This window comes from Chiloscyllium plagiosum, chromosome 19 (assembly GCF_004010195.1).
Source record: "Chiloscyllium plagiosum isolate BGI_BamShark_2017 chromosome 19, ASM401019v2, whole genome shotgun sequence".
Lineage (NCBI taxonomy): Eukaryota > Metazoa > Chordata > Chondrichthyes > Orectolobiformes > Hemiscylliidae > Chiloscyllium > Chiloscyllium plagiosum.
In genome coordinates this window covers 50,883,866-50,907,856 of record NC_057728.1, presented here as the reverse complement: position 1 = coordinate 50,907,856, position 23,991 = coordinate 50,883,866, and the positions used below count along the sequence as shown (strand labels likewise).

Genomic DNA, 23,991 nt, shown 5'->3' with positions numbered 1-23,991 from the left:
CATCTCACCCAGACCCACCCCACCGCTCTCTATTTCCCATGGCTAATCCACTAGCCTGCACCTCCCTGGATACTACAGGCAACTTATCATGGCTGATCCACCTAACCTGCACATCTTTGGATTGTGGGAGGAAACCGGAACATCCGGAGGAATCCCACGCAGAAACGGGGAGAATGTACAAACTCCACACGAGCAGTTACCCACGCAGAATGGGGAGAATGTACAAACTCCACACAGACAAACAGTCACCTAAGGTTGGAATCAAACCTGGGTCCCTGGTGCTGTGAGGCAGCAGTCCTAACCACTGAGATGGCATGGCGGCCCAGTGGTTAGCACTGTTGCTACATAGTGCTAGGGACCAAGATTTGATTCCAACACTAGGCAACTGTCTGTCTGTGTGGAGTTTGTACATTCTCCCCGATTCTGCGTGGGATTCCTCCGGACGCTCCGGTTTCCTCTCAGTCCAAAGATGTGCAGGTTAGGTGCATTGGCCATGCTAAATTGCCTGTAGTGTCCAGGGATGTGCAAACTAGGTGGATTAGCCATGGTGATTACAGCCATAGGATGGGGCATTGGGTCTGGATGGGATGCTCTTTGGAGGGTTGGTGCAGACCTGATAGGCTGAATGGCCTTTATCTGCAAAGAAGAAAAAATGTACTTGTATTTGAGTTGGGCTTTTGAGATCAAATATTTAGGCTAGAAAATGTCTGGATTGGGAAGTGTGGGGTTGTGGAGGTTCAAACTTTACACAAGTGATACTATTGAGGGGATGGAGTCTATTCTGGATCTTTGGAATCACTGAAGTGTGGATATTAACATCAAGATAAGAGTGGTGCTGGAAAAGCACAGCAGGTCAGGCAGCATCTGAGGAGCAGGAAAATCGACCGTTTTGGGCAAAAGCCCTTGACACCAACCCTTTGTTACTGTCCATGGTGCTGACTTGAGCAGGTAACGACTGTTCCAGATAATCCATTAGTATTCCCAATGTTTAAATGGGAAACAAGCAATTGTGAAAAAAAGACTCAATGAATTGGCCCCACCAACTCTCCTTGCAAGTCTATTATAAGGGACGTGAAAAGTGAGGGCAGCTGGGGGCTTGAGACAGAACCTTCCAAACCCAGGACCACTATAAGCCGGAATGACAATGGCAGGGATATGGGAATAACACCACTTGTAAATTTCTTTCCAAGCCACTCACCATCCTGACTTGGAAATATATCACTAATCCTCCTCAGTGTCATTGTGTGAAATTCCTGCAACACCCCTCCCTGTTATGGATGTGCCTATATCAATTCAAGAAGGCAACTTATCACCAACATCTCAAGCAATTTCTATATCCCATGAATTAATGAAAAAGAAACGATCTGGGGTCAATTTATATGTGAGATCAATTATTACTTGAAGATATGCACTACTTCAGATCCAACATACCTTTACTGTTTTAAGCTTTTAAATCTTTAGTCATTGGACAAGATAGTACTTTAAATGAGTAAAAGATCACCTTTAGGCCCCCACAAAGTGTTGTACTGGTGGCTGAATTATTTGCACTTTTCACCCCAGTTGTGAAACCTTGGATTTCCTACTTCCAGACAGGCTGGTGTGGAGGGTGAGCCCAATTTAATGATTCTGGTTCCCAGTGGCTGATGGACAGTATGAAACTTTCAAACTGAGCACGGGAGTGGGGATAGAGATGGCTGGATAATTATTCATCAGCAACTAATGGTACACCGAGCTCCTTTAGAAAATAGTTCCTTCCCAAAATGGCCCGACAGATCAACACAATCTGTAAGACCATAAGTGTCGGCTGTTTAGCAGCTCAAGCCTGCTCTGCCATTCAAAAGGATTATGGCTGATCCAAGATTCATCACATCTACTTTATTGCATTTTTTTCCCATAATCCTTGATCAATAAGGGAATCAAGAATCAAAATATCTCACCCTGACATCTTCAATCAAAACTTTGGCAAACAGGAACATGAGAAATCAAAGGAGGAGTAAACCACACTACACGCAGGGAGGGAAGTCTGCTGTCTGTATCTACTTTGGCTTAATTTGTGTCTGCAGTGCCACATTATTGGGGCACTGATAATAATTGCTAATTCCCAAGAACTAATTGAAAAATAATGGAATGTGTGAGGAAAATAAGGGTATTTCCACTTCCTTTGCTATTAACAACTGTAAATTCCTGTTATATGTGCACATTTTGCAGACCAAATTAAGTTCACTGACATTTGTAACAAATGGTACAAGACACACATGCATGGTGTTAGTCAAACACTACTGAGTGTGGGAGAGATTGTGCAGTCAGAAATACTTCACATTTCCTTGTGAATTTCTGAATAACCCAGACTGTTAGTTGGAACAGGAGAACTACGAGCCACATTAGTTTAAAACCTTGAGAACAATAACCAAATGAATACAAGATGGAAATTAGGGGAATGGTTTGGAAATGGAAATCCTTCAGTTCTCCACGTGGAACTTCAACTGGAAGCTCAGGGAAACAGAACACACTGCCTTTCTATCCTCTTTCACGGTTTACCCGGCTCTAAAGAATTGCAGAGTTTCTTTTCTGCATTTGTGGAATGTGGCATCACTGGCTGGGCCAGCATTTATTACCCATCCCTGGTTTCCCTTGAGAAGGTGGTGAGCTGCATTCTTGAACCGCATAAGTCCATTTGGTGTAGCAGACTCACCATGCCATTAAGAAGAGAGGTCCAGGACTTTGACCCAGTGACACTGAAGTGACAGCAATAAATGAATGTGAGTGGCTTGGAGGGAAACTGGCAGGTTGCGGTGTTCCCATGAATCTGCTGCCCTTGTCCTTCTCAATGAAAGTGGTCATGGGTTTGGAAGGTGCTGTCTAAGAAGCCTTGGTGAATTTCTGCATCTTGTAGATATACACACTACTGCTATTGACCATTGATGATGGAGGGAGTTAATGCCTTGGGTGTGGTGCCAATCAAGCGGGCTGCTTCGTCCTGGGTGGTGACAAGCTTCCTGAGTGCTGTTGAAGTTATACTCATCCAGGCAAGTGAGGAGTATTCCATTACACTCCTGTGCCTTGTAGATGGTGGACAGGGTTTGCTGAGTCAGGAGGCAAAAGTGAGGACTGCAGATGCTGGAAACCAGAGTTTAGATCAGCGTGGTGCTGGAAAAGCACAGCTGGTCAGGCAGCATCCGAGGAGCAGGAAAATTGATGTTTCGGGCAAAAGCCCTTCATCAGGAATAGAGCTATTCCTGATGCAGGGCTTTTGCCCAAAACGTCGATTTGCCTGCTCCTTGGATGCTGCCTGACCTGCTGTGCTTTTCCAGCACCACTCTGATCTAAACTTTGCTGAGTCAGGAGGTGAGTTACTCTCAGCAAGATGCCTAGCTTCTGACTTGCTCTTATAGTCACTGTATTTAAATGGCTAGTTCCAGTTCAGTTTCTGGTCAATAATCACTTCCAGGTTGTTACAGTGATAGCAATGCCACTGAATGTCAAAAGACAATAGTTAGATTCTTGGGGGAGGATCATTGCTTGGCTATGTGTGGCATGAACGCTACTTGCCACTTGTCATGGGTGCAGATTTACAAAGTTTCATCACTCTCTGAGTGAAAGTATTCCTCCTCAATCTGGGTCAAAAGGTTCAAAGGCAAAATACTTGGGAAAACTGCACCAGGGTCTTCATTTCACAGATTCTCAGAAGCACCTTGTGTTTCGTTGCAGTGCCAGGGGTTGAGTACTTACTGCTGCCAGACCTGCCTGCTGTTCTCGAACAACCGCACAACAACCAAGGAATCCTGTGACCAGCACCAGGCTGCCAGCGAAGATGAGAATACCGGCAGAGACAGCAAACGTACTGGATGGAAGAAGGCTCAAGTAATCTCTTTTTTCAGTCAACGTCCAAGTTCCAATGGTCAACACTCCAGCACCTGCCATCTAGAGATACATCAATAAATACCCGTTACACAAACTTGCGTATCTATGGCACAGCGAACAGAGGAACATTGCACAGCCACCAGTCAGTGAGACTAGAATCAAGGGTCACGGCCTCAGGATATTTAGAATTGAGGTGAGGAAACATTTCTTCACTCAGAGGGTGGTCAAACAGTGGAATTTGCTACTACAGAGGCTGGATCATTGAATATATTCATGAAAGAGATTGATAAATTATTAAATATTAAAGGCATCAAGGGGTATGGAGAGGAAGTGGGAATATCGTGTTGAGGTAAAGGATCAACCATGATAATATAGAATGGTGGAGCAGGCACAAAGGAACAAAGGGCCTACTGCTGCTCCTAATATCTATGACTACCCAGAGTATCAGGCCCAAAGTTTTCTGAAAGCCCAGCCTCACTGGCCCCTAGCAAGATGCTGTTTGCCTCCTCAGGCCCTGCATGCCATCCCTACACGCCCCTTGTGGGGTCTGCTGGCACCACAGAGATATTGGCCTCCGATCAGCTGGCAATTCTCTGAGACGGGATGGCACCTCCAGTCTATTTGTGGCCAACTTCCTTTCAATGGCTGCAGGCAGCTTTTCTTTACCTGGGCAGCACTCCCCCAAAACCCCCAGCCATTTCTAGCCAGTGGAGACCAGACTGCTTTACAAACTCCTACCAAACCTGTTCCAGTCCAAGGGAACCATCTTGTTTATCTGGCTGTGGATTGTGGTCTCTGCTATCCCTTTAGTCAAGTTCTACTCAATGTCACAAATGACTAACTATCTGGGCCATGCAGATTCCGTTCCCTTTCTTATTTCTTGTTTGCTTCTGCCAATGTTTTGGGATGTGACCGATTAAGATTCCAGTGAATAGGATAACATAGTGCCACAATGGACTGGCTCTATCAGCTAATGGAGCTACCCATGTAGTCTCAATCCACTGGCCTTCCCCCAAAGCCCTTTATATTTCCCTTCAAAGTTTTGTCATGGAAATCATAGAAAATCACAGCACAGAAGGAGGCCATTCCACCCACCCTTTCAGGGCCTGCCTCAACTCACTTTCCAGCTGTAGCCTTATAAATTACATGTGCACATCTTGAAATGTATTTGAGAGTTTCTGCCTCTATTACCCATTCAGACCATGTGAAATCAACAAGGAAAACAGCAGAATGTCCTGTCTCAGTCTCCTGTAATTTTATACACAGCAATCAAATCTTCTCTCATGTTTTGCTACCCTGAACAATTCAACTAGCTCAACCCAGCATCCTGAGCAGACACAGACTTCAGCCATGACCTATGCTTGAACGAGGATGGTAGTATAATAGCCACGTCCCAAGACCAGTCAGGTTGAGGCTGGGGGAGTGGGGGGGGGGGGGGTTGCAGGTTCAAGTCTTGTCACTGCTGCTGACTGAACTGAAATTCAAAGCTTTTCACTGTGCCTTGGCACACGTGACAATAAACTCAATTCAAGTAACAAAGTCTGGATGATGATGACTCTGATGCATAAAAACCCACCTAATTCCCTAAGTGCCTTTTAGGGAAGGAAATTGGTCACTGTTACTTGACTTGGCCTACATGTGACTCCAGACCACATACCAATGTGGTTGATTGTTAATTGCCCTTTGAAATGGCTGAACAGGCATCTCAGTGCAAGGGGTAATTAGGGATGGGCAGGAAATGCTGACATTGCTGACAACTCCCACAAGATAATAAATTTGCTTTAAAAGGGTGCTGCACATGCTTAAAGTTTCCACTCTCATTCTGATTCTTATTAATTTATCAACAATAAACTTCTATAAATCTCCATTCCTGGCAACATTCTCATAAATCACCTCCGTACCCTCTGGCGCGATGAAGGAAGAATCTCAGGCATTGCGATTAATGTTGGAATGCAGCCCGATGTCACAAACTCAAAACAAAAATGCACACAACAATCTCACTCACATAGTTTTGTTTTTAAAATTGGCTTCTCCAAACTGTAACTTATTTTTATCAAATTATCTTTTGCAAGCTATTATTGTATCTACTTACACATGCTTCAGGCTGTTTATTCCAGATCAAAGAATGCGCTTTGCAAAATGACAATCTTCTCCTCTCGCCTCTGGTTCTTTTACCAATTATCTTAAATCTGAGGCCCTCCGGTTACCAACCCTCTGTCACTGGAACTGCTTTACAAAATCAAAACCCTTCTTGACTTTGAACATCTCTAACAAATATCCCCTTCACTTTCATTGATCAGGAGAAAGTAAATCTACTTCTGCAGTTTTCCCAAAGTGCCTTTACAGAGGAACAGGAAGAGGGCATTCTGCCCCTTCTGGATGATCCATGTACCAATCTTTGCCCAGTATTCCACAATATCTTTGGAAAACTGAACCCTTTCATTTTTAGTTTTAACATGAGCAATCAATTTATTATCGTTTGCCATCTTCAGATGAGAGTTCCACAGATTTATCACTCTTTTGAATTTAGATGTGTGTTATTTAATTTCACTGCTGTAAGGTCTGGTTCCAATTTTTAGACTGTGCCCTGGCCCTAGTCTCCTCAACTAGGGGCAATAATTTCTCTCTAGCTATCATGTCTGTTCCTCTTAATATCTTGGGAACTTCCTTCAAGATAATCCCTTAATCTTCTAAATTCTATGTAATACAATCCTGCTCTGTGTAATCTCTGATTGTAATGTAACCTGAGGTAAACTCAATAAAGTACAAACCTACATTATGCACCTTTTGCCCTCAAAACTGTAATCTTTTAATCCTTGGTGCCATTCTGGTAAATCTGTGCTTCACTTCCTTTCAAAGCCAACGTACCAATCATAAGACGTAGTGCCCAGAACTTTACACAGGGTATAACTGAGACATATAACTTCTACCCATTTCTAGTCTAGATATACAGGCATTCCATTAGCCTTCTTGGCTATTTTCTCTGAAATGTTTATGATGTTTCAATGTCCTACATACCTGACACCTTTCTAGTAAATTTCTTTTGCACCCTCAATCATTCCTGAAAAGGGAGGAATCAAATTCAGACACAATGCTCCAGCTGAAACCTTACCAATGTTATGTACAGATTTGTCATAACTTCTTTGCTTTTGCACTGATGCTTCTATTAATAAACCTAATGATCCCACATGCTTTTTAAACTGTCTTCTCAACCTGCCCTGCCGTCCTCAAGGAGTTAAGACCATATTCCACATCCCTTTATCCGTCTGTTTGAGAACCCCCATTTCATAGTGTGTGAACCCCCATGTCAAAGTGTGCCATTTCTTTTATGTTGCTTCTTTTTGAAAAGATTGTCAAGAATGATGTAAATATAGCTCTTAGGATTAAAAGATATAGCGAGAAAGTTGGATGATCAGCCATAATGATTTTGAATGGTGGAACAGACTAATCTATAATCATTGAACTAAATCCAAACAAATACCTAATTCTGACTCCTGGGGAACACAGGAGGTTTGTGCTCTGCTCTAGTATGATTGTCAAATATTCATTGCAGTTTCAAAAGATGCTGGAAATTCAAAAGCAAACAGAAACGCAGGAAATACTCAGCTCGTCCTAATAAAAAGACATCGGCCAGAAATATTAACTCTGTTTTCTCACTACACACAAGCTGGCAAAACTGCTGAGAATTCCCAGCGTTTTCTACTTTTCTTCTGTCTATCACTGTTATCAGCATTTTATCTTTTAACCAATTTCATAACATCCCAGAGCCATACAGAGTGGAAACAGACCCTTCGGTCCAACCAGTCCACGCTGACCATAATCCCAAACTAAATTAGTCCCACCTGCCTGCGCTTGGCCCATATCCCTCCAAACAATTTTAATTTATGTACTTAGTTACATGACTTTTAAATGTTATAACTATACCTGCATCCATCAGTTCTTCTGGAAGCTCAGTCCACATATGACTCACACAGTGTAAAAAAAAAGCCCCTCAAGTCTTTTCAAAATCTTTCTCCTCTCACCTTAAAAATGTGCCCTCTTGAATTGAAATCCCCACCATAGAGGAAAGACACCTGCTATTCACTTTGTCTGTACCTGTCATGACTTTAAAAACTTCTATAAGGTCATCCCTCAACCTCCTACATCCATTGAAAAGGTCCCAGCCCATCTAGCCTCTCCTTATCTGCAGTTACACTAACACCACTCCCCCCCTGCCTATTCCTCCATTACATTGGTGACTGTATCAGCGCTGCCTCATGTTCCCACAAGGAGGTTAAACAGTTCATCAACTTTACCAACACCTTCCACCCTGACCTCAAATTCTCAGCAACTTCCCTCCCCTTCCTGGACCTCTCCATCAACATCTCTGGCAACCGACTAACCACAGACATATACTACAAGCCCACTGACTCCCACAGCGACCTAGACTACACGTCCTCCCACCCAACCTCCTGTAAAAACGCCATCCCTTATTCCCAATTCCTCCGCCTCCACTGTGTCTGTTCTCAGGATGACCAATTCCACCTCAGTAAGTCCCAGGTGGCCTCCTTCTTCCACGATCACAACATGGCTTCCCACGTGGTTGATGATGCCTCCAGCACATCTCCTCCACTTCACGCACCACCGCCCTTGAACCCCACCCCTCCCAACGCAAACGGATGCTGCCTGACCTGCTGTGCTTTTCCAGCACCACATTCTTGACTCTGATCTCCAGCACCTGCAGTCCTCACTTTCTCCTTATAACTCAAACCTTCCATTCCCAGCAACATCCTGGTAAATCTCTTCTGAACCCTGGATAAAAGCAAATTACTGCGGATGCTGGAATCTGAAACCAAAAGAGAAAATGCAGCTTTGACAAAGGATCAGTTAGACTCGAGACGGCAGCTCTTTTCTCTCCTTACAGATGCTGCCAGACCTGCTGAGATTTTCCAACATTTTCTCTTTTTGTCTCTTCTGAACCCTCTCCAGCTTAACAGAATCCTTCCAACAATAGGGCAACCCGAACTGGACACAGTACTCTACAACAGGCCTCACCAATGTCCTGTAGAACCTCACCATAATGTACCAACCCCTACACTCAAAGATCTGAGTAACGGAGGCAAACATGCTAAACACCTTCTTAACCACCTTGTCTCTACCACCCTGCCATTTTCCTATTATTATGCGGGCTTTAATTTTGCTAGCACATCAATTGTATAATATTTTATCCAACGTGTCCAACACATCAATTCCAATATCTTCATCAAGTCAAATTAGTTGAATTCAGTCAAATTAGTCAAACATGTTTTAGACTTTCTGACTTCCAATTAGTGGCCCATACTTTCCAATTTACCACTAGTTTTTTCTCAGATTATTGTCTCTAAATCTTCCTCGATCACCAGTATTAGCCTGATTGGCATATAGCTCTCAGTTTTATTTCCCCCTTTTCTTTAAATAAGGCTATAAAATTTGCAAACGTCTAGCTCTTTGCATCATTCCCATACCCGAAAAGATGGGAACAATATATTGACCATCTCCACTTTCTACCTTTTCTCCCTGACATTCCACCCAGATCAGGTAAGTTTCTGCCTGTGAACACTGGCATTAAGTAACTTCCTGTCAACCACAGTTGCACCTGAAAAACATCTAGTAGCTGAAAGTATCCAGGACAGATAAAGTGTCTCAAATATTTGAGCAATAGGTTAAGTGAGCTGCCCTGCATTGGCTACATGGGTTGTATTTTCTGCTAACCGGATGCTGCTGTTAATCCAAGAAAAAGAGATTTTCTGCCTACCACACGATTGATATGGATTTCAGAAGGAGTGAAACACTAGGTGCATAGGCTGTACGTCCCAACGATTGGCTGGTTGAGTGAAACATCATGTTCCTTGAGTAGTTTGTTACAGGCAGAGTACTAAACATACTCAACCAGCCCACACTTGAAAAAGTCAAGACAACACGTCTACAATAAGTGTGATTCTGTGATTGGGAAGCACTTGCTGAACAATCATGAGTGCATTGCATGCGACACGTACAGTGACCCATTCGCTCAAAATAAAATGAACATGTTGCTTCATTTGTGAATTACCCAGGAGCTTGGGGAGCCAATAGTTTCCCATGGTTGTTGCCATCCGCCATAGTTAACTTGCTTAACCCGTGAGCAGTCTTTCTCTTTTGGTATAAATTGTTGTGATTATTTGAAATTTGACATTGTTGCATTTGTCTTGGATGAGTGCAGGATGAAAAGACTCAGTAACGTGTCTTTTTCTCTCTTTCTTCAGCAATATTCAGGTTTTCCTTTTTCTATTCTTTTTCAATCCAATATCGTTACTGCCTCCTTTTCTTTACTGTGATATTGACTGTAGCATTTTTGGTACTGCGGGCAGATGCAAAATACTCATTTAATACCTTGAGCATTCCCGTGCCTCCATCTGTCTGCCTTCTATATGAATCATTTCTTCAGCACCATATGTCTTTGAATAACAAACCCTATTAATTATCTCACACCCAAATCTGGTGCTTTTACGTCTCAAGTCTTCCTGCTGAAAAGGAGCGAAAGCAATGTTCTTCCTCAGTACCATTCCAGGCCCCTGGTCTCTCCACCTTTACAACATCCGAGCAGCACCTTAGAAGATGGTTGTTAGTTTACGCTATCGAAATTGCTGGAGAAGCTCAGCAGGTCTGGCAGCATCTGTGAAGAAAAATCAGAGTTAACATTCTGGGTCACCAGACTTGCTGAGCTTTTCCAGCAATTTCTGCTTTTTGGTCCTGATTTACAACACCCATAGTTCTTTCGGTTTTCTCCTTTTTGTTTTGATGGTTGTGGATGTCACTGGCGAGGTCAGTGGTTATTGTCCATCCTTAACTAGCCTGGAACTGAGCAATTAACAGTTCACTGTATTGCTTTAGGTTTGGAGTCACCTGTAAGCCAGACCAGGTAAGGACCACAGATTTCCTTCCCTATAGGAAATTGGTGAACCAGACTGCTTGATCGATGATATTTGCCACACCAATGTTACTCAGACTAACGTTCAATTCCAGATTTATTAATTGAATCTGAAATAAAACCTGCAGCAGCTGTCATGATGGGACTTGAACTCTTGCCGCCAGAGACATTAGCCTGGGTCACTGGATTACAAACCATGCCACCACCTCTCCTTACCTACCAATGACTATTGTCTGACTTTCAGGAGTTCCAATGCTCTTTTTATTTACACTTGAATGCACCGAACACTGCTAATAGCTCTCAGGTAGTCTTCTGCACTTTAAGGCTCAATGTCAACGTCAGAGTTACAGCTTCATGTACATCATCATCATTAACTTCTTCATTCTCACTGTATTACAGACATTTCATAGAATATGTCCAGCCACCTTACTCAGCAATGTTCAGCAATTATCAGCACACTTACCCAGAAGAAGAAATTATAAACAAACAGCAGGTACTTTAAGCAGATGGTTAGACAGTCTTCTGAATCCTCTTTGCATTTTTCTGTCATCATCTTTCACTGAAACACAGACAAAGGAACATCACAAATCAACACATTATTCAAACAGAACCAACAAGAAATGTTCCCATTTTGATGAAATGGATGTCCCCTAATATTGTTCTTTATCCCAGTTAGCAACAGACTTATTAAAATAGTTATCAGTTTTGTAACTTTTGGATTAGTTAACTATTCAACTTCAATTTCCCTTTCTTCCTGCATGCAATGGAGCTCCATGGTAATTGTTTAAGACAAGAGGTCTTCAGTCCTATCTAAATATTCCCTTTACCTCTTCTAAGCCTCCTACCCATAACTTCAGCCCATCTAACCCTCCTATTGAGAGTTTGCATTTGCTGTACTTCTAATTAACATGAATCCATGGTTAAGGTTAATCGATGCATCCCACCACTTCCGTGTTCCTGTACTCTGTTCTACATACACTATACTTATAGTAAAAAAGGATTTGCCTATGTTTTTCTTTTTGCTTTTGTTACCTTTCATTTGAAGTGCGATTCCTTGTGTTTAAATTTTGAACGGGATAGAAAATTGTACTTGGGTCCAGCCTGCCCATATCATTCCAAATTTAAAACCTTTCTAACCATATCTCCACTTACTTTCCTCGTTTCATCTTTTCTCACACATCATTCCAATAAAATATGGAGTTAACAGTTTAACACTTCTCAGCATCCCAATAAATGAACATTCAGTCCCATTAACCCAGTAATGGAACATTCTGTCCCCAGTAACTGAACATGTTGTCCTGTATAGGCAAAGATGAGTACTGCAGATGCTGGAAATCAGAGTCTACATTAGAGTGGTGCTGGAAAAGTACAGCCGGTCAGGCAGCATCCGAGGAGCCGGAAAATTGACATTTCGGGCAAAAGCCCTTCATCAGGAATGAAGGCTTGGCTTTTGCCAGAAACATCGATTTTCCTGCTCCTCAGATGCTGCCTGACTGTCTGTGCTTTTCCAGCACCACTCTAATGTAGATACTATCCTGTATTCCCAATAACTGAATGTCTGCCTGCATCAATAACTGAGAACGTTTTACTCTAACTTTGTTTAATAATATTTTGATGAAATGCCTTGGGCTGTTTCATGGTGTTAAATGAGCTATACAAATTGCTGCCACATTCCTGTAAATGAAAACCCTCTCTATCAATGAAACACTTTTTCTGAAATAGGGTATCCAAATCTGCAGGCAGTGATGGTCTTCACAGAACCAATTCTAATTTAAAGTGTCCTCTCTAGATTGACATGTACAATACTTACAATGATTGCATTCATTGTAAGTATTGTAACATGTCAATCTAGAGAGGACACTTTAAAAACTGAGTTTAAAAACTGAGTCAACACCGTTAAATGGATAATATGGTCATTATCACACTGTCGTGTTGTGGGAGCCACCTGTGTGCAAATTGACTGCCATATTCCCCTTGTTAAAAATAACTCATTCACTGTGAAGTGCCTTGGGAAGTCTTATGGTCATAAAAATTGTAGTGTAAAGGCAATCTTAATCTGGTCAGATAATGTGCACCTTATAACACAGGATGGCCTCTATGGAATTAATACTCATTCCTTATAAAATATAATAGTTACTACATTAAAATTCTTACCTGTGGATTGATAAATTGTAGTCAGATTTATAGATATTTTGATTTCAAACTAAAGGATAAAACCAAATGAACCTTACAACACAAAGGCCATTCAGCCTATGCTGTCTTTACTGGTCAAGAAGGCAGCTATTCCAGTTCATCCTGTTATAATAGTGTTGAGGTGCCTGGGTACCAATCACTAGTGGCTTATAGTTGAGAAAGGTTTATTACATCTTATAACTGAAATCAAATTAGATCAGATTCCCTACAGTGTGGAACCAGGCCCTTCGGCCCAACTAGTCCACACTGACCCTCTGAAGAGTAACCCACCCAGACCCATTTCCCTCTGACTAACGCACCTAACACTACGGGCAATTTAGCATGGCCAATTCACCTGACTTGCACATCTTTGGACTGGGGGAGGAAACCCATGCAGACACGGGGAGAATTGCAAACTCCACAGACAGTCACCTGAGGCGGGAATCAAACCCAAGTCCCTGGCGCTGTGAGGAAACACTGCTGACCATTGAACCACTGTGCTGCCCTATTACATGAACTCTTCGATATATTAATTATTTCTAACAAATGGTAGGGAAGACACAAGTGTTTTCATCAGTGGAAAATGCCAATGTTCAACAAATCCCAGGCTCTGTTCAGTGGTTGTGTTCGATATCAGACTGGGTGGAGTTTCAGCATAGCCCATACATTAACTCTTCCATGACTATTAACCTCTCCAAAAAATCGCATCTCCACCTTTTGATCCATGGTGTTTTGAGTGCATATTCAGGTATTTTTAAAAATAGGATGATGGTTTCTGTATCTCTCACCCTTACAGGCAGGTGAAAATATGTCTCATCAACTCCTTTTCAACCTTCTACCAATTACTTTAAAACTATATATACTTGTTGTTAACATCACCGATAAGGGAAAAGCCTCTCATAATTTTATACACCTCAATTAAATCTCCCCCTAGCCTCCTCTGTTTCCAAGGAAAGCCTAAGCAATCTTTCCTCATTGCAGAGCCAGCAACATCCTCTAGGGGATGCTGGCATAGTTCTCCAGCACTCTAGAGGCCTAGATGAATGTTCAGGGGACATGGGTTTAAATCTCATCACTGCAGTTGATGCGATTTGAATTTATTTGGTAATATCTATAAAATAAAGCTAACCTCAGTGATGGTAACCATAACAACTACCCTCCAATGCTCTTAAAAACCCAAATGATTTACTACTGAATGAAATCTGCTCTGCTGGTCTATGTGACTCCAGGCCTACAGCAATGTGGTTGACTAGGAGCCCTTCTGAAGTGGTGCTGGAAGCTACTCAGTCGACGGAGATAGGCACCAAAGTCTATCCTTGCCAATGATACCCACAACCCCATTGAGAATAACTGGTCTGTAAGCTCTCCAGTGCAATTGGGTACTTTCTGTCATGTGAAGGTGGGTACTGCAGATGCTGGAGATTATAGAGTCAAGATTAGAGTGGTGCTAGAAAAACACAGCAGGTCAGGCAGCATCCGAGGAGCAGGAAAATCGAAAGCCTGATGAAGCTTTTCCTCACCACTCTAATCTTGATTTTCTGTCATGCCCAGAATTAACTCCATGACATTGTCAACAGTTCAACATAACCCCCCCACACAACCATTCAAGAAACATACCTCCCCATCCCTTCTTTATCATTTCTTGACACCAATCCATCCTGTTACCTTCAGAGATTTGTGGACATACATTCAAAGTTTAAATCGTGGCAAATTTCACCTGCAATATATCAAGCTGAAAGTTTAAACTGGGCAGATTCCTATTGAAGCAATTTGACTGGGTATCTCCCTCCTGTAATGCCAGGAAGAGGAGCATGTAATAATATTAGGTGAGGACATTACTGGGTTTGGCCAAATAGAGCTGAATTCTGCAGGGCAATGTGTAAATTTCCCACAAACTAGTTGGTGTACTGATATGCCACCCCAGTTCCATCTCTGGGTTAATCTGAGAGAGGCTGATCAGTGGTAAATATCCAGTTAGGATAGTCACAGATGGTGGGCAGGCTATCACTGAGGATGAAACTCAATGGCAGACCAGGGGGAATGGTGCCTTTATAATTTAACCCCCTGGAATTGAAAGCTAATCTCAACCTCTGGCAACTATCTTCTATAAACCCATCTGGTTCACTAAGGTCCTTCAGGGAAGAAAATCTGCCATCCTAAATCTGGAGTCACATGGCCAACATGTGACTCCGGATCCACAACAATAATGTTGATTCTTAACTACCCTCTGAAATAGCTGGGAAAGATCTGCAGTCAAGGGCAATTAAGGATGTGCACCAAACGCGAGTGCAGCCAAGGACTGGACCAATGGAGTGGAAATTCAAAACTTAAATAAAATACATACTCGTTCAGACAGACTAGCACCTTCTAAATAAAGGGTTAAATACACTAAAATCAAAGCCAGCATTTGAAGTGTTTGATTCAGTGTTTTTTGGAAGTAAAATTCTCCATTTATTTACAAGCATTGATTTAGAAAAAGCTCTCATCAACGATAATCCAAATACAGAAAATTGGAATATTGCTGGATGCATCATTTGAGCTTTGCGTTTGATAGTGTGTGTGAAATATAATTACTGCATGTGTGTCACAGCCACCCACTGAGACACTCTGAATCCAAACTCATAGCAATATGTGAAGACCTTTCATATTCATAATTATTGACTACAAACAGGACCATATATAGTAAAGGACATATTTATAAAAATTGTCATGGAATTGTAGAATCGTAAAGCACAGAAGCTACTTGCTGTCCAAAATACCATGTGCTGGTATTTTGAAAGAGGGTTACCAATTACTCCCACTCATCCTCCCCAAGTGAGTCAGTTAGCTCAGTTGACCGAATAGCCACTGTGCTAATGCAGAATGATGCCAGCAGTGTGGGTTCAATTCCTACAGCAGCTGAGGTTACTGTAAAGGACTCTCCTTCTCAATCTCTTTTTCTCACCTGAGGTATGGTGTGGTTAAACTCATCACCAGGTTGATCTCTCTAATGAGATAGACTATGGTGATGTTATTTTTACCACTTTGTTCATAATCCCACAATTCAGCTCTCTACAAATCCACGCACGATTGCTGTCTAAAGGTTCCTATGGAATCTGTTCCCAAAAAGCTTTTATGTTGGGTGTTCTATACCTTAACAACTATCCATGTGAAGAAATTCTTTCTCATCTCACAATTGTTTATTTTGCCATTTAACTAAGTCGCTGACCTTAGTTTACTGACCCATTTGCTAAAGAAAACAGTTTCTCAATCATTAAAGCACCTCTCATAATTTAGAGTGTATCTGTACTGTTATTATCTCTGACAGACAGATTTTTGGGCTCTCAGGGAATCCTGGGATATGCAGACTGGATGGGAAAATGGAGTTGCAGCCATCAGAGGCACTGAAGTTTCAAGGGCAGTCTGGCTTACCCTAGGTCCTATCTCTTACATTTATGCATTTGACCTCCACTTAATCTTCTCCACTTTAAAGAGAACAATTCTGCTTTTTTCTTTTACTCACCCACAAGTTCGGGATGTTGCTGGGTGGTACAACATGTATCACCTATTCCAAATGGCCCTTGGGAAGCTGGTGGTGAGCTGCCTTCTTGAATCACTGTTGTCTATGTGGTGTAGGGATACCTTGCAGCATCTCGAAGGAGGAAATTTGACCCAGCAGAAGTGAAGGAACGGTGATATATATTTCCAAGCCGAGATGGTGAGTGTCTTAGGAACTAAAGTCACATATTCCTGGTACTATTTTCCTCACCACCCTCTCCAAGGCCTGAGCATGCTCCTATTGTGTAGTTTCTGAATTGGACAACACTCCAGCTGAGGCCTGACCAGGGGTTTGTAAATGGATCAGTGTAGCTTTCCTCTTTTTGTATTCGCATTCCTCTTTACAATCAACTCAGCCTATGAAGACAGACACGATAGGCCGGGGTTGTTTTCCTTATAGCAGAGAAAGCTGAAGGGGAGGTCTGATTGAGGTGTACAAAATTCTGAGGGACATGGATAGAGTAGATGGGAAGAACATTTCCCCTTGGCAGAGGGGTCATTTACCAGAGGGCCACATTTTTAAGGTAGGGAGCACGTGGCTTAAAGAGGATTTGAGGGAAAAAGTTTTCACCCAGAGGACACTGACTATCTGGAACTCACTGTCTAAAAGCGTGATCGAGGCAGATATGATCAAGACATTTCATAGTTATTTAGATGAGCACTTGTAATGCTACAGCATATAACACTATGGGCCAACTGTTGGAAACTTGGATCAGAAGTAGTAGATTCTTGATGACTGGCATAGATAGGACGAGCAGAAGGGCTTCTTTCCATGCTGTAAAACTTTAAGACTTGATTATTATTATCACAGAATCGCTAACTCTGTTTGTAGTACAGCTGTCCAAAATTTAGCACATAAGATATGAGTCAGGTGGACTTTACAGGGTCAACGGGGCTGGGATCACCATTTCCAGTCAATGCTGGGTCATGTGTATAATTTCATTCCTCTTCTCACATTTCTTCATGGTTTGATACAACTGAGTGGTTTGCCAGGCCTTTTTGGAGGGAAGTTAAGAGTCAACTACATTTGAAGCATGATGTCAACCTGGCCTTGTGGGTGACTCATTCACTCCGAGTCAGAAAGTCATTGTTTCAAGGAAGCCACTCCACTGCTGCCTTGAATGTGAGAGGCACTGCCTTTCAGGTGATACACTAGATCATGAGTACCCGTTCATTCAGGTGGATGTAAATTCAGAGATTACTCACAACCAATGCAACTTTCCTCGTGCTTGTTCCTCTGTAAAACATTGCCATTACAGAATGTCTGCCCTCAAAGAACACGGGAAACAAATCCCCAGGCACCTCCCTTTGTACGTTTGGTGAAGATCCTATTTTATATCCGAAGCAATTTTCCAACAAGCAAAAATATCTCCCCTAATTGTCTATCAAAATCCTTCAAACTTTGAATCCTTCTATTGGATGTCCAATTGACTCTCTCTCTTCTAATGAAAACATTTCCTATTTCTTGAGTCTCTCCCTAGTGCTGAAGTATTTTAATCTCTTATCTCACAACTGGTGTATGCCACATACCCTCCACCTGACACTCTTCCTAAAGTAGGAGAAAGTGAGGACTTCAGATGCTGCAGATCAGAGTCAAAAAGTATGGCGCTGGAAAAGCACAGCAGGTCAGGCAGCATCCGAGGAGCAGGAGAGTCGGCGTTTTGGGCATAAGCCCTTCATCAGGAATACAGCAAGTGCAGCAAATACAGCTACAATACTTCCACAAACCTGTCCTGATATGATTGTGAGCTGCAAATAGGAATCGTCGAGTGTCAGCCTCAGGTTGAAAGTGGCTGATAATTCCTTTTCAAATTTAAATTTTCAATGTAAAGGGAGATCCCAATGTTGCTTTCTCAGAATATATTTCTAAAACAAAAACTGCTTTATTCAAACCAAAAAGAACACTGACAAAAAGGGATCAGTTTGAAACTCCTGATGGAGAAATATTGGTTTGAATTTCCAAGAGACGGCTTAGATTAATGAATCTCCCACAGCAGTTAATTAGTTCTAAGAAGCACTATTATTTAAAAATTGCTTATAAGGGCATCACACAAAAGGCTCGTGGAAATATGGAACTTGCTGGTTCCCTTCACAAGACTTTGGATGCCACGGCCAATTAGAGCTCCATTATGTAGGTTTGTGTTGGGGATGGTTATCATTTTGCAGCTGGGATATGTAGGCATAATGATAATATTTATCCAAGATTCATCGCCATAAAAATTCACTGCATCATAAATAAAACAATCAGTTGCTGAATTATCTGTCCTGCGATCTCAAGCATCTCAAGACAACCGCTGGTAATAAAATGAAAATGTTAAACAGGCAAACCACACTCTCTATGGGGTACAGCCAGGTGTAAGTGGGAGCTGGAACTATGACAGCAAACTAGCAAGAAATATAAATACTGTAATGTAATAGAGTTCATTACTATATAAAAAGGAAAAGAGTAGCAAAAAAAAAGGTGTTAATCCCCCAGAAGCTGAAATAGGAGAAATTATACTGGGGAATAAGATTCAATGAGAAATTAAACAAGTATTTTATATCTGTCTTCACAGCACAAAACATAGAAACCATGCCAGAAACAGTGGGAAGCCAAGGGTCTAATGACAGAGACAATGGGAGGAATTTAACTAACCTCAGCAGTGGAAATATACTGGAGCAGTAAGTGTTTGTGTGTGGAATGAACTACCAGAGGAAGTGGTGGATGCAGGTACAGTTCCAACATTTAAAAGACATTTGGATAAAACATGAATAAGAATTGTTTGGAGGGATATGAGCCAACCACAGGCAGATGGGACTAGTTTAGTTTAGGATTATGGTTGGCATGGACTGTCTGGACCGTATTATATGACTGGATGACTCATGTTGTGGCTGTACAGGACATTGGTTAGGCCACTGTTGGAATATTGCATGCAATTCTGGTCTCCTTCCTATCAGAAAGATATTGTGAAACTTGAAAGGGTTCAGAAAAGATTTACAAGGATGTTGCCAGGATTGGAGGATCTGAGCTATAGGGAGAGGCTGAACAGGCTGGGGCTGTTTTCCCTGGAGCGTCGGAGGCTGAGGGGTGACCTTATAGAGGTTTACAAAATTATGAGGGGCATGTGTGGTGGAGGCTGGTACAATTGCAACATTTAAGAGGCATTTGGATGGGTATATGAATGGGAAGGGTTTGGAGGGATATGGCCCGGGTGCTGGCAGGTGGGACTAGATTGGGTTGGGATATCTGGTTGGCATGGACGGGTTGGTCCGAAGGGTCCGTTTCCATGCTGTACATCTCTATGACTCTATGACTCTATAACTCTAAATCCCATAGTCCTGATGACTCACTAGTATGCCAAAAGAATTATCAACAGAGATTATGGATCCATTGAAGTCCTCAATTGTGGCAGTATTGAATGGCAGAACAAGCTCAATATTCTCTGTTCCTTTGCTATCAGTTGTAATCTTCCAAAATTCTCCGGTGATCCCACTGAATTGGAAGGTAGTGAAAGGGGGAGAATTGAAAACAAGGAATACGTAGCTTGACATCAGTTCTGAAGAATACACTGGAATCCCTAATTCTCACCTTCATTTTCCTGTATTATCCCACAGCTTTTGAACTACTCACTAATTACAAAAGAAAATTCAGCCTTAATTACACTTAATGAACCAGCTAAGCAGTAACAAATTCCATGGATTGACTCCACTCTGAGGAAAAATAAATCCTCCTTGTCTCTGTGATAAATGGCAGCCCCTTTCTCAGAGATGCCCTCTCATCCTCGAGTTTTCCACAAGGGGAAATAATCTCTGCATCTACCCTATCAACCCCGCCTAAGAATCTTGTATGTTTCAATAAGGTCACCTCAAATTCTTCCAACGTTCAATGGGTATAAGCACAATCTACTCAACTTCTCCTCAGAAGAAAATCCCTCCCTACCCAGGATCAATGAACTGAATCTTACCTGCATTGCTTCCAATGCCACTATCTTTCTTGAGATCTGGGGTCCAAAACTGTTCACAGTACTCAAGTATGGTCTAACTTGTGCCTTGCATTACTTTAATAAGAATTTCCTTTTTTAACATTATTTGTGCTAATACTCAATTCCTTATGAAATCAAAGTCAACATTCCATTCGCCTTCCTATTAATTACTGAATTTAGATGCTTGCTCTTTGAGACTTATGCATGAGGACTCCAAAATCCCTGTGGCTTGGCTTTCTGCAATCTTTCTCTATTTGAATAAAATTCAGGTTCTCTATTCTTCCTCCCAAAACACATTACTTCATCTTTTCCACATTATATTCCATCTTGCAAGTTTTTGTCCATTCACTTTACCAATATTTAGAGTAAATAACTGTGGCACAAGTACAGATCCCTGTGGCACACCACTAGTCACAGGTTCCATCCTGAAAATCTTCTCCTTATCCCAACTCTCTGTCTTCTATTAATTATCCAATCCTTTCTCCCCAATACCAAGGGCTCTTATTAAGTATTCTAACACGTGGTGCCTTATCAAATGCCTTCCGGAAATCTGAACATATTGCATCCACTGCTTCTCTTTATCTATCTTGCTTGCTATCTCCTCAAGGATTTCTAATAAATTTGTCAGGCATGATTTTCCCTTCATGAAGCCATGCTGACAGTGCTGGATTATATCATGTATTTCTAAATGCTCTGCTATCACATCCTTTATAACAGACTGACATTTCCCAAAAACAGATGTTCAGCTCTTTCCCTCTTTAAATAATTGGCAGTTTTCCAGACTTCTGAGACTTTTCCAGAATCTAAGAATTCTTGGAAGATTATTACCGGTGCATTCACTATTTTTGTCGCTACTTTTAAAAATATTGATGCATTCCATCAGGTCCAGGGGATTTTTTGGCCTTTTGTCCCATTAGTTTCCCTTGTACATTTTCTTCAGTGATAACTATTATATTTATTTCCTATCCCCCTTTTGCTCCTTAATTATTTATCATTTTTGGAATGCTATTAGTGTCTTCAGCCATGAAGATTGATGCAAAGTATTTGTACAAATCCTCCCAGTATTATTTCTGCAGTCTCATTCTCTAAGAGGCCGAAGGCACACGGGATGTGAGCAGGAGCCATAGCAAGACATTAGAAGGCAAATGGCCTGTTGGCCTTCACTATAAGAGACTTGGTGCAGAAGAATAAGGAAGTCTTGTTACAGTTCAACAGAGCTTTGGAGAGACCTTACCTCGAGCTGCAGTTTTGGTCTCTATTTTCAGGGAATACCTGTTTTGGAGACAGCACAGAGTAAGTTAATGAGATTGACTTCTCAGAGATAACAAGGATGAAAAGTTAACTAGAACTGGTCAAGACAGTCCAGGGTCTGCAAGAATGAGAGGTGATCTCGTCTAAACCTGGCTATTTCCCCCAGTTATAGAATCCAAAACTGAGAGTCACAGTGTTAGGATAAGGGATCAATCAGTTATGATTGAGAAGAGGGGAAATTCCTTCATTCAGACATTAATGAATCATTGAGATTTTCAACCCCGGAGAGGTGTGGATGCTCAGTCACTGAGCGTATTCAAGGCTGAGGATGACAGATTTCTGATCTCTCAGAGAGTCAAGGAATTGGGTGGGAAAGTGGAGCTGATGTAGAAGATCGGCCCTGATTAAGCTGAATGGTGCAGTAGACACAAGCAGCTGCATAATCTGCTTCTGTTTCCATTTCTCATATTGTTATGGGTGTCACTCAAGTAATGTGGTCTGGAGAAGTCATACCAGAATTGAATTTGTATGACTGTTTCTGTCTCCACAGATGCTGCCAAACCTGCTGTGTTCCTCCAGCATTCTCTGTATTTGATTTTGAGCAATGTGACTTTCTGTCTTTAACTTTCTTTCTTTACAAAGAGGGTGCTGGCTTATTGGTAACATCACCAGGCAACGTTCTGGGGACATGGATGTGAATTCCACCATGGTAGGTGGTGCAATTTGTATTTAAAAAGGAAAAAGCTAGCTTAATAGTAACCATTTAACTATTGTTGTTAAAATAAAACCCTAGTGGTTCACTAATCAGCTATTCTTACCCAGTCTGGTTTACACGCAACTCCAGACTCACAGCAATGTGATTGACTGTTAACAATCTGGGATGGGCAATAAAAGAAAGGGTCCACTCGAAACCCTTTACCTGCAGCTCCCCTTATACCCACTCCCAGTCCTGAAGAAACATTGACTTCTCCACCTCCTGATACTGCCCTGGCTTGCTGTGTTCTTCCAGCCTCCTGCATGAGGTTGACTAATGTGGTGCCACTGTTTAAGAAAGGTGGTAAGGACAAGCCAGGGAACTATAGACCAGTGAGCCTGACCTCAGTGGTGGGCAAGTTGTTGGAGGGAATCCTGAGGAACAGGATGTAAATGTATTTGGAAAGGCAAGGACTGATTAGGGATAGTCAACATGGCTTTGTGCATGGGAAACCATGTCTCACAAACTTGATCGAGTTTTTTAAAGAAGTAACAAAGAGGATTGATGAGGGCAGGTGTGATCTATATGGACTTCAGTAAGGCGTTCGACAAGGTTAACATAGGAGACTGGTGAGCAAGGTTAGATCTCACGGAATACAGGGAGACCTCACCATTTGGATACAGAACTGGCTCAAAGATAGAAGACAGAGGCTCGTGGTGGAGGGTTGTTTTTCAGACTGGAGGCCTGTGACCAGTGGAGTGCCACAAGGAATGGTGCTGGGCCCACTATTTTTCATCATTTATATAAATGATTGGGATGTGAGCATAAGAGGTATAGGTAGTAAGTTTGCAGATGACACCAAAATTAGAGGTGTAGTGGACAGCGAAGAAGGTTACCTCAGATTATAATGGGATCTTGATCAGATGGGCCAATAGTCTGAGAATTGGCAGAGGGTGTTTAATTTAGATAAATGTGAGGTGCTGCATTTTGGGAAAACAAATCTTAGCAGGACTTATACACTTAATGGTAAGGTCCTAGGGAGTGTTGCTGAATAAAGAGACCTTGGAGTGCAGGTTCATTGTTCCTTGACAGTGGAGTCACAGGTCGATAGGATAGTGAAGAAGACGTTTGATATGCTTTCCTTTATTGGTCAGAGTATGGAGTACTGGAGTTGGGAGGTCATGTTGCGGCTGTACAGGACATTGGTTGGGCCACTGTTGGAATATTGCGTGCAATTCTGGTCTCCTTCCTATCAGAAAGATGTTGTGAAACTTGATAGGGTTCAGAAAAGAATTACAAGGATGTTGCCAGGGTTAGAGCATTTGAGCTACAGGGATTGGCTGAACAGGCTGGGGCTCTTTTCCCTGGAGCATTGGAGGCTGAGGGGTGACCTTACAAAGGTTTACAAAGTCATGAGGGGCATTGATAGGATAAATAGACAAAGTCTTTTCCCTGGGGTGGGGGAGTCCAGAACTAGAGAGCATAGGTTTAAGGTGAGAGGGGAAAGAGACCTAAGGGGCAATGTTTTCACTCAGAGGGTGGTACGTGTATGGAATGAGCTGCCAGAGGAAGTGGTGGAGGCTGGTACA

The 23,991-nt window shown here is 42.1% G+C and overlaps 1 protein-coding gene across 4 annotated transcripts in view; it reads right to left on the bottom strand.

Moving 5' to 3' along the window:
• The window catches only part of tspan11 (tetraspanin 11), a 74,187-nt gene that overhangs the window by 47,549 nt on the left and 2,647 nt on the right, over window positions 1-23,991 (bottom strand). For 2 of the 4 annotated variants that reach the window (XM_043709834.1, XM_043709831.1), the window contains exons 2-4: window positions 21,692-21,729; window positions 11,250-11,345; window positions 3,730-3,921 (exon numbers count right to left, since the gene is read on the bottom strand). In XM_043709834.1, the coding sequence (XP_043565769.1) occupies window positions 3,730-3,921; window positions 11,250-11,339 (282 nt within the window). In that variant the 5' untranslated portion in view covers window positions 11,340-11,345; window positions 21,692-21,729. Of the gene's footprint in view, window positions 1-3,729; window positions 3,922-11,249; window positions 11,346-16,460; window positions 17,128-21,691; window positions 21,730-23,991 lie in introns of those variants that run through there. The other 2 variants (XM_043709833.1, XM_043709832.1) reach the window with 2 other exon arrangements.